Source organism: Netta rufina (genome assembly GCF_964035555.1).
Source record: "Netta rufina genome assembly, chromosome: 5".
NCBI classification, from domain to species: domain Eukaryota; kingdom Metazoa; phylum Chordata; class Aves; order Anseriformes; family Anatidae; genus Netta; species Netta rufina.
Window position 1 is genome coordinate 20046946 of NC_140128.1, and position 12132 is coordinate 20059077.

Here is a 12132-nt window from a genome sequence, read left to right on the forward strand (position 1 = left end):
AATTTATAGGTTAGCAAGTATGGGACTGATGGTACAATACTCAATTGGATATAAAATTGGCTTGGTAACAAGGGCCAGGAAGTGGCAGTAATGGTAATAGATCACACTGGAAGTGTTATGCACCGGAGGGAGGATGTTTTGAAGGCACTGCAAAGCTAAAAAGGATGGGCAAAGCCAAAATCAAAGGTGGTAGGAAGAAGAGAAAAATGATGCCATACAGGTAACATGAAAGCATGGAGCTACATCTTTATGGGAAACAAATAATTGCATGTTGTGGTTTAACCCAGCTGGCAGCTAAACACCACACAGCCGTTGGCTTACCCTCCCCCCTCCCTCTCTGGGATGGGGGAGAGAAATGGGAAAGTGAAGCCTGTGAGTTGTGATAAAGACAGTTTATTAAGACAGGAAAATAATAATAACAACAATAATAATAACAATGATGATGATAATAGTACTACTAATAATAATGTGTACAAAACAAGTGATGCACAATACAACTGCTCACCACCCTCTGACCAATGCCCAGCCTAACTGCGAGCAGCTGGCACCCCCACCCCAGCTAGCCACCCCTATATATTGTTCAGCATGACGTCAGATGGGATGGAATACCCCTTTGGCCAGTTTGGGTCAGCTGTCCTGGGTCTGTCCCCTCCTAGCTCTTGCTGCAACCCCACCCTGCCCGCTGGCGGGACAGAGTGAAAAGCTGAAAAGTCCTTGGCTTGATATAAGCAGTGCTCTGCAACAATTAAAACATCGGCGTGTTATCAGCACTCTTCTCATCCTAACCCAAAACATAGCACCCTACCAGCTACTAGGAGGAAAATTAACTCTGTCCTAACTGAAACCAGGACAAATGTGCAATTGGAAATTTCAGGTAATACTAAGTGAAGAAAACTATTTAGGAACTGATGGGGGCCAAGCCAGGCCCATCAGCTGCAGGTCTTGCAGTGGATGCAAAAGTATAGAGAGAGCAAGGATCTTTCTCTGTAAATAGGAAAGAGGAAAAAAAAGCAGAGTTTGCTCACAGTGCCAGCATGCAGTAAGTGGGGAACATATTCTAATCTTGCCTTGGAAATTCTAAGATCCCTTGGCCCTTGGTATGGGAATGTATCACAGCATTTAATGTGTGTTTTTCATCTCAAAGTAAATCTTTGGAGAATCCTACTTCTTTCCATTTACTATCATCTAAGGAGGCTCAACTTCCTGAATTGAAATTAGCTTTTGCCACTACCTTGCCAGATGCTACCTTACATGCTGCAATAAAGCAGAGAACTGGCTAGAAGAAAGAAATGAAATTTTATCTGAAGTACAGAAGAGACAGCAAAAGGTGCTAAGACACCTCAGAGATTCATGGTACTGAATGGAAATTGGAAATTAGTTTCAGCAAATACTCACCTTCTTACAAGCTGCTGAACTTTCCCACAGCTTGGACAATACTCCAAGAGAGTCAGGGATGGCCATACTGGTGATATGGGTGTTGCCATCAGAGTTCGCACTGCTGGTAGTTCAAGAAAATACAAGCTTCAATGTCCAGCAGAGTTTCCACTTCAGACTCCTTTGGTTTCTTGTTAAAGACCCAGGCAACCAATCCCCACTTCCACAGAACAGGCATGAGAAAGCAGCATCTTTCAGACCTACCTATGCTTCTGCTTCACTTCCCACCTGTTTTAAAGACAGGAACCTCTGGAAGGATCAGATCGTGCAGTTCAGGAAGACTTGGAAATACTTTTTAATTAAACAAAAGAGAACTGCCCTGTTAGCGTGTGAGTGGTGTGATACAGGATTAAAGAGGATATCTGACGCATTGTACCAATTAACCAGTCTGTGGTTCATTCTATAGGCTGTGCTTTGTTATTTGCTTATGAGTATTGGCTCAAAAGTTTGGTCCTATTCCTGAAGCCATTAAAGTCATTAGTCAAACTCTCATTGATTTGAACAGGACCAAGACTTGACCCTTTGTGACTATTCAGAGGACACCGATAAACTTTTAAATCAATCAAGGGTGTAGACTCATTCTGCTGAGGTCAGATGGTTAATACATCCTATTCCTGTCATTTCCGCTATAAATCTGTGAATGCTTTTAAAACAAGAGGAAAACCCGATTCCCTTCCTTTTTCAAGAAAATATTATGTTCCCTTTTATTACAACCAAGAAAGGCGTCCTTTTCCTCAGGAAAACTTGTAATGGGAAAGGTAATATCAATACTTTCCGTGTCTGTAGAGTCAGTGAAAGGTAATTAGAGAGAAAGTACTGGGCAATAAAGTCTCCTATGTGCAAAGCAACGTAAACCTTCTCCCACAGGCATTTGTTGAGTGCTGATGATCTTTTTTTTTGCCTTGGCATTCAGTAATTGCTCATTGTAACACTGATATCTATTAAAAAATCCCTTATTTTCTGTATTGCAACTAGACTGCACAATCCCTACATGATACAAAAGATTTCAACTTCCTACTGATGTAGTCAAACTCATAATTATAGACTTCATTTGCATGGCATTTTACCTGGGTTGCTAACTTCTAGTTTTACTTCTAGAGTGGGATACTTCCAGAAATTTGATAATTTGTATGAAATAATTTTGAACTACTCAGAGTTTTTGTTTTGCTGAAAGACACACATCACTGTGATTACAGAAGTTAAAGCTTTATTATTAGTAGTAATTATTATTATTATTATTTACCCACTCTCTCCCTGCTGAATTTAGCGTTCTGAACAAAACGGTGGTGCAGAATACCCATCCTAATCTTGGCCAATTAAAAGCAGAACTCTGCAGCCTATATTTATCTTGACTCCTGTTGCTTTCAGGAAGATGCCATTGAATCTGGTGAAGCAAAGTGTTGTATGTGAATAGATATGTTTCACGAAAATTGGGCCTTGAGTGCTATTTGGTAATTTCAAAGCTGTTAGAGTAATCACTGGGGTGTTACTTCAGCCACTAATATATAGCTATTCATATGCTATGTAAACACTATTCAGGCTAAGAGGGAGGATAACAGCTTCTACTGTTCACCCCTTCTGATAAAAAAGATGAAGGAAAATATGTGGAAGAGAAGAAGAAAGGACCTTTCTTATGCATATGTGTATAGGTATTACTCTGCCCAGTCTGAAAATCCAACTGGCTTTCAGAGGCAGCATATCATGTGTCTATGTGCATGCATGTGCATGTTTTATAAATGGTTTGATCTTACCTGAGTATCTGTGGCTCTGGTGACATCCTATTTGTTCACACTTCCGTAGGCTCCTCAGTGAACTCACTGGAGAGATGACAGTTCATTAAATTAGTTGACAATGCACATCCAGCCTTTCCACCCTCCTCCCCCAGCCCTAAAATGGAAATAAAGAAATTGCAATGGCAAGAAGGAAAAATACTATGCAAATCGCTCTGAAAGCACTGACACATTTAAACTAATGCAGTTCATAGCATCATAACAATAAATGTGCTGTCAGGGCCATCACAGTTACTCTAGTGACATGACCACCTTGCAACAGCACCAGTGCAGGCTGTCAGAGCTGGTTATCTAAGTAGTCCTGAATTATTTTTTTTCCAATCACTGTAACTTTTCAGAGTCATGATGCTTCAAAAGAGCCCTTTTTTGCTTGCAATTCTTAAGAGGCTCTTAGGCACATATTACCTTGCAAAGCAAGCAGTTCAGAAACAAACTTTCTAGAGATGGCTGTTAGTGGGATCCGTTGCTTTAGGAAATGTTCTTTGATGGAATGACTTGATGAAGTTTGTCCAACTTACTGCATGTTTTGTTTCTGAATATTATAATAAAAATAACTTAACAAACCTCAAAGAATCCTTTTCAAAGGGTTCAAGTAGTACATGTTTCTTAAACTTGCTGCAAACAGTAATTTACCAAATCCATTCTCCAGAAGTATATCAAGGCAACTGCATCACTATAAAAATAGAACCACATAAAAATAAATATTTCTCGTTCAACTTGGAATCTCAGAGCAGTGTATTCCTGTTGACCATCAACTCTGTGCTCTGATACAATGTACAGACGACACTGCTGAGGTTTAAAAAGGCTTTGTAACAGCTCAGAAAAGCCCCTCAAGCCCCCTTTTGGGATTAGTGGCTTTAGTTAATATTGGTTAACACTTATTTGGAACAGGCATGTTATTCTTCCATTAAGCTTTATCCTGCTCATTCTTCCAATCTCCATTTAAATTCTGTTTTCCTCTCTCTGCTGGCATCTGTACCCATAGCTACCTCATAAACAAGATGCGTTGCCAGCTGGAACTTGAGAGCAGCACTGAAAGCAGCACTGCTAACCTCTGTTCCTTTCCACCCCCTGCAAGCTGGAGATGTATCAAACTCAGTGTTTGGAGCCTGGGAAGTGGGAGTCCTGAACTGCTCAGGAACGCAAAGATCCAGACTTCAGGCTATTAATCGCTTGGTCTGACTCACTGAACTATAGCTGTGCATACATCTATTATTATTATTATTACTCCAGCAAGGACATGCTCCTACTTCGGCTGAGGATTTATCTTGTGCTGTGAAAAGGTGTGCTGAAAACAGTGCAACTGATTGTAGAGTTTTACTCAGTACTGATAAGGCAACCAAAATCCTGTTCAGAATGGCTAGCCCAATGGTTTACTTTCAAAGCAGAGACATGGAGGAGAAAAGCTTTGGGCACCCAAAGATGCATACAGGTTTTGGCTATGTGCAGCACCGCCTTGATTTTACATACCCCAGATTTGTGTTCTTAGGAGGAGATAGTGCATACTCAGTGATAACAAAAGAAAATACGGAATATGGAAAGTTTTTCTTTGTCACGGGTGGAGCAGGCACCACAAAGAAAATTGATGAATGACAGCGTACTGCAGAGACTGTGCGGGTGGTGGGCGAGAATGCTCGACATGGTAATGGGGCATCGCGCTGCCCTCCCCAGCCACAGCACAGCCCCTGCACTGCGCACACAGCAGCCACCGACAGCACACAGCCAGGGGCCCCTTCGTCCAGCACCTCAGGCCCCAGCATCTTCCCCCTGCATTTCTGTCCTTCAGAGCTTACACAGGCGTAATCGCTGATGACTGATCACTTCTGAGGTTCAACCAGCGTGTTGATGGTTGTGATCAAAACTGTATTTAATCTTTTCTTTTTTTCCTTCTTTTTTTTTTTTCTCTCTCTCTCTTTTTTTTTTTTTTTTTTTTTTTCTGGTGTGAGGTGAAGGCTTTTTGCCTTGTCCTTCCTACATTGGTAACGTTTCAGTTTGTAAGGCAGGAAGCCTAGCCATGTGTCACCAACAACTTACACGTTGCCAGTCTGGGGAAAGAAAGAACATATTTAAAAGAATCAGCAGCCTAGATAGGTAGGGTTTAATGTGACTGAATAGTTTCACTGTGACATTGTAGAGTACAAAAATGAAAATATAAAGTGCATTTTAAATGATTAATGTACAAAAGCTGACCTCTTCCAGTGTGCATTAATCAAGAAAAAATGCACACTGTCTATAGTGGTTAATGTTGCAGGTCCATTATTTAGCTTTGATAATGTGCATAAAAATGCTCAATATGAAAATGAGTTGGGGTAGCTGAGAATTTAGGATGGTGGCAAGTTTGTTGTAGTATTTGGATTAGCATTCTTAGCCTACATCTTGACAGCTTCTTTTCTTCAGTTTGCAAAAGTTAATAAAATCTAGCTGTATCCTGTTTGATTTTTATTTTTTTTTCTTTTATAAATTTTATTTAAACAAAACAATTAAAAAGTACCTGCTCAAACAAATACTACCAGCATTCATTAGTCAGGATGGTTATATGTGAAAGAAATGATGCCAGATAGTAACAAATCCAAGAGAAGTTTATTATGAAAATGGCACCTGCGGGATGAAAAAAAATTAAGTTACATAAAGACAACCATGTATGACATGTATGAGAATCTACAAAAGTATAAAAAGAACCCTGTTGTAAATGAAGTATGTACATTTCTGATTTGCAGCATTATCAATGATCAATGAAAAAAATGTTTCAAATAAGCCAGGCACTCGAGAAGTTAGATTCGGTTAGCTTAACACAAAATAAATGTACCATAGCTGTCACTTTTTAACATTTTAATTTTTTTTTTTTATATTGTAGAGTTGGTAACACTGCTAAGATTTATACGAACAGAATCCCTTTCCCCATTATTCAGCTACTTGGCACCAGTCTCCTCATAAAAGATTTCATATATTTGTACAAGAAATAGTTAAAAACACAGACACAGTCTTCACAGGTAATGAAGTTTTTTTTTCATTTTGTAATTTTAAACACTATGGATTTAGACAGCAGCTGTGATTATCTGTTAGTTTAAATCACCAGAAATCATTTTGACACAACACAGAAACATTTATAAAAACAAAACAAAACAAAACAAAACAACAACAGCTGTCTAGCTGTTCTTTGTAGCTGATAGGTGCACTCCTTTGATTGTTCAATAGCTAGAGTAGAGCTTCCAAAATTAAACTTTGAATTTCCCAATCAACTTTCTCACCTCTTTTAGTCCTATAAATCCTTCGAATGTAACCTTTAAAATCTCATTAATTAAATTTGTGGCATCCAATTCCCTTTTGCTATTATTCCACTGGCTTGGATCTACTTCTCAAATTCAAAGCTACTGGAGGAATTGACTCAACACAGTGAGTGATCAAAAATTCAAAGGACAGCTGAGTTAATATATTAGCATTGCACACATAAGCAAATATATATGACAATTCTAAGCTCAGTTTCCTTTTTAAATGACATTGGTTGACCTTTGAAAGCATTTCCTATCTCACTGGTGATTGCTCTGTGTATTGCTCCCTCAGCCTACCTGGGAGAAAACCAAAGAAATGCACCCTCTGCTTATGGTTAGAGCACAAGGGACTCTGGGAATGTTAACAACTGAGGCTATATGGCATCAATTTGTTTAATATATCTGAGCATTACTCCGTAGTGCATTGTGTGGTACACTGGAAGAGTAAGTCACACCCAGAATTCCTCTGTGGGAAAAAATGGCTCCATTAACCTTGAGCTAGTTAAGAGTCTTTTATCTCTGAGAGGTGAAGAAGAGAGAGAGAGGAAGAGAAAGAGACGGGAAGTGTGGACAGGGAGAGAGAAGAGGGGAGAGAGAGGTTGGAGAATACACAACAGCAAAGCAACAGCAGAAATTAAAAGGTATACAGACAGTGGAAGCAGCATAAGGTGACATTACAGAGGAAGGCCACCACACAAAAACCACTAACCCCCAAGAATCACTGGTTCACTAGGACTGCAGGAATGGGACTTTACCACTCCGGACTAGAGATAAAGCACAGAGAAGACAAAGGACAAAACAACTACATTAGCTTAGTATATACTGCATATAGTAACACACATTGAAACTGCAATGGGACTGACAGCCAAGGACACTTACACATTGTACACATTACAGTTCTCACATCTGTTATTAGATGCCTTAACAAACAGCTGCCAAAGATGGAGTGGAAGAAGAATTTATATTTGACAGTCATTTGGAGTGTTTGACACTACACTGTGATTTCTGGCAACAAAGACAAAATAGGAGATTTCTTTTCTTTTACTTAATGTGCAGTTTTCAGTTGTAGTTATCTATTTCAAGCTTATTAACCCATTCTTTAGTTTTAAAACATATTGGTTTCAACACTAGAAATAAGGAAAAAACAACAAAAAATACCCAAATCAAAGAACAAAAAGAAATTTACAACCTTCCCTCTATAATATTAAATGAAAAACAAAACAAAACATGTTAAATAGTTCTTCATTTTTTTTAATCCGAAGTGTTATTTGACGTTGCAAAATTAGCCTCAGTTACACTGAGAAAAAAAAAAAAAGCAAAACAATATGCACCTAAGAAACTGCTCCTTGCGTCAATTAAATTGAGTTTTTTGTTTTTAAGCACTTTTTGAAAAAGGCTTCCTGACCCATTTAAATTTGATATGAGGCTATGCTTGTTAGTTTGGAGGTAAAAAATTTTAAGTCCTGCAGCAAATGTTAATGAGGGCTTTTGTCTTAACTAACCAAGGAGACTGCAGCACCCGACTATAGACCAGTACGGAACACATTCTTTTCAAAAAACCCAGCCCACAAGCTGCATATTGTATGAAGACATTACAGATTAATAAATGATAGCACCATGGTTTTAGAAATTAAGTTAAAGTTTCAGTAATTAACATTTAGTCCAACTTTTCAACATTCTAGTCACAGGCCAGAAATTAACTTTTTAAGAACCCAAATTATTTTATGTGCAAGTAAGAAAATCTTAACCATAAAAAGAGAATTAAACTCTGCATAAAATTCTAAAATACTATCCCCTATTTTAAAGGAATTAGGAACAAAAACCCCTTTTCATTTGACTTAGTCAAACAGGGCACATTGTTTATGCTTGTCTCTTTTAATCTTGATCATATCAAGATCATTTTGAAGTAAAACCAATGGTTGTCACTTTAAAATCTCTTTACCACAACACTGAGTATTCTATGGCAGAGGCATACACATATTAAAGGCATCTTAATAAAGATGCAAAGGAAAAAACACACATCTTAGAAGAAGACAAAATGGCAGGCAACTGGTACTTCGACTCTCTGAAGGCAAAAATAAAAAAATATCTTTACATTAAAGAATAAGTCAAGTTAAAGAGAAAGGGAATGAAATGCGGACCATCATATTGAGAGAATAAGCTGACCTGCTCAAATTCAAAGTGCTAGAATTAAAGGTCTAAATTAAAACACAGTCTATGCCTCAGAGTATAACACTGAACACAGTATGTGGTCATATTTCAATCCTCTTTCCGTTCCAGAGTCTGTGTAGTATGAATGCCATTGCTGTACACAGGAAATGGAAGAGTGGAAAAAAGTCCTTCGGCAGTCGTGAACACATTCCCTGCAGGCATTTGGGTCAGACTGGCCCCGCTCACAGCACTTCCAAACGGTCCCGACATATTGAGTCGGTGAACGTGGTGGTAGAGCATTTCCATCGGTGTTTTAGGATCCAGCCCAAAGCTGGGGCTGTTAACATCAACAAAGTTAACAGCATGGGTGTTGGGGAGGAGGTTGCCCTGCATGGCTAAAGTAACTTCAGCTGGAGCATACCGGATAGTGCCAGTGGTGTAGACCCTCTGAGCAGCAGTGCTGGTCGCGGCAAGGGTTCCTGTTACCCTGTGAACCAAAGGAAGCACCACATTGCCTGCTTGTAACCTCTGAAGGGCTTCCAGATCCCCAGTGTACAACAAAGAGTTGGAAGTTGTGGGACCTCCTGGATGTTTGTCCCGTGGAGATGCTGAAAGCGGGGGTGACAAAGGGTCAGAGGACACAGGAGCCAAGGCTGAGTTGGATGAGGTGCTGAACTGAGTTTTACGGCTGGCAGTATTTTCAGTCCCTGGTGGGGTGAGAACAGAGTCTGGAATGGAGACATGTAAACTACTGCTGGCTTGAGGGGAAGGGAAGTGCTCGGAGCTGGGGGGCTTGGTCATACTGTAGGGTGATTCATTCCTTGAGATTTCCCTGTTGGGTGGGTAATTCCAAATACTGCTATCATTATCAAAATTGATAGGTTCTGAGATTTCTGTTTTAATTTTGAGCACTGAGGCACTGTTTGGCGACGAGAGCAGCTGGGGCTGGTCCACCAAAGCTGAGTCAAGTCCATTTGGGCTTGAGGTGCTTGACAGCCTTCTCCGGGTCATGCTGCCTCCCTTTTGCTTTTTTCTCCTCTTCTTCCTTTTTTGATGTTTGCTGGAAGACTGGGCATTTACTTCCCCTGCACTGTCTGAGTCCTTGGCACTGTCCGAAGTCAGTGATTCACAGTTCTGCAACCGCAGGTCTGACTCACTCTCAACATAACGCTCCACCTTGATCTGCATAGAGCCAAGAGTGCCAAAACTGTCCTCAGGGGCCTTTTGATTCTCAAAGTCAGAGTTTTCAAAGCTGTCATCACTGTCCCTGCTGTCCTGGTTGCTGGAGCTGTTCCCATCATCGTTGCAGTTCATTTCATTATCCGACTGATTTCCTGACTTTTTCCTGTCGGATTCAGGGTCTTCACTGTTTTCTGACTGGTTTCCTTTCTCATCTGACTTTGAGTTCTCATTGTCCTCTGAAGCAAAAGGAAAGTGAAACAAACCGTTAGCAACAAGAACGTAATATTACAGCACAAGTCCAGGTTTCGACCTACCAATGAGATCTGATTGCTGTAAACGTTTCTGCAACAGGTGTTCTCTTCTGTAGATCCACATTTGCATACTACATTGTGTTGGGAGAGTTTTGATCACCAGGAATCTCTCTGACTCAGGACCGTCAAAAACGCTAAAAGCTGATGCTACATGGCCTGAAATTTCTTTGAATATGATCTCAGGCACCTTGACAGAGGGAGCCTTTCCATCTGCTGTCTCAGCAGGAACTATTTTGACCACTGTGAGCACAACAGCCCTGGAGCTGCCTCATCCAAAGAGGAGTCAGTGAACAATCCCATTATGACCATTATGCTCTGATGATTGTTCTTTCACTTCTGTGTTCTCCTAAAGTGGGAAGGCAACAAGATGTAGCACTATTAACTAATGAGGATTCTTAGTCCTCTCATCTCATTTTCCTTCACCTTTGCCACTTCTGAAGCGGCAGAGTGTCTCTGACTTCAGTGGAATTACTGCCGATCTCCTCCATTGTGAGAGGAGAAGCAGGTCATATGTGTCTAAATCTTAATGAATAAACCAGTTAAAACAATTTTGTTACGTTGCTAGACTGTCTTTTCATTTTCCCTTGAAGGGCAAGAAAAAAAAAAAAGAAAAAAGATTCAGGCACTGAATTAAGTTTTTGATTGATCCAAATCATCTAAGGGCCATTGAAAACTGCCCAGCTACAGCACTGAGAAACTGTCACTCTTCTTGCCTGAATTCTTTTAGTTGTTTTAGATTTCTACCTAATTCAAATACAGATGAGATAAACACTCTAGTCCACTGGACTCAGACAGCCAAAGCAGCTCTGAGAAAGAATACTCTCCATTATCATACTGTGTTTGAAAGGGTCATGAAAGGCTTCAGGAGACCCTGTCTTTTACAGAACAGCCAGAAATCTTTTGTTGGGAAATAAAAGATTTTTTTTTTTTCACTCATCAGGGCCAAGTACTACCCTTTTCAGTATACTTGTTTTAGGAGGAGAAGGGAAGGGCCAGTTTTCCTTTAAAGATTGGTTACCCCTTGGAACCACGTCAATACAAAACAGTTTGCCAGAAATGGTAGAGCAGGTAGGCTTGACAGGGAAGCTGCCTGAGGATTCAGAGCAATGGATTTTACATTTATTTCATTTAAGTTACTTAAAGAGACTTTTGCTTGAGTCCTTAGCAACAGAAAGACCTAAGACCTTTCATATTGAAAAACAAAACACACAGAAGCAAATTAACAGCCACAAAACCCTAAATTGGAGCCAGCTTTTTGTTCTATTTAGGGCCGAGTTTGTCTTACAATTTCTATTTATTTATTTATTGTTTTTTGGAATATACTGATTTTTAAAACTATGGTTTCTGATTGGTTAAGTGTGGGCTTAGGGTGAATTAGTCTAAAACTGCAAACAATTTGCTTGGGATTTTATCAGAGCTTGATCTGAACTTGGTTGCATCCAAGACGCTGCTCTGATTTCAGGTCCCTTGCTATTTCTGTTTATTTTTTGTTTTTATTTTTTTGTAAGGAGAAACCCTCTGCTCCTGCTGCCTACCAAACTTCCAGACATCTTCTGAGCTGTATACCTTTGAAGCTGTGCACCTTTGAAGAATGCTCTCTTGTACTGTCAGCCTTAGGAGTCATGACTGTATGTGCACTTCTCACCTGGAGAAACTTACAGTGCACATGGGAAATGCAAACTTGTCACCATATCTGCGTTATGTGGCTATGTAGGAACAAGGCAGTATAAAGAAGCACTCAGAATGGGTGAAGAGATTCTCAGTTGTGGTAGGTGTCAAGCCTGTATAGGTGCCTAAGGTTGACTTAAACCATCAAACCAAGCTGTCAAAGGAGAACAAATAAATGCAAAAGATGAAAAGGGGACAGCCATATCATATAATGTAACACTATGATGTGTTCCTCTTGCTTTTGCTTGATTTATGTCAATGCAATCCATTTTCTCCAATATTTTTTGAGTGTTATCATAGACATGAGAGATGAATCAGATACATAAC

General features: G+C 39.8%; 1 protein-coding gene across 6 annotated transcripts in view; it reads right to left on the reverse strand.

The window, feature by feature from the left end:
- Nucleotides 1–8752: 8752 nt before the first annotated feature.
- NPAS3 (neuronal PAS domain protein 3) overlaps nucleotides 8753–12132 on the reverse strand; it is a gene marked incomplete at both ends in the record, with an annotated part of 620600 nt that continues 617220 nt past the window's right edge. For all 6 annotated transcript variants that reach the window (XM_084286994.1, XM_084286993.1, XM_084286992.1 and 3 more), the window contains one exon: nucleotides 8753–10062. In XM_084286994.1, coding sequence (XP_084143120.1) covers nucleotides 8753–10062 — 1310 coding nt within the window. The remainder of the gene's footprint in view (nucleotides 10063–12132) is intronic.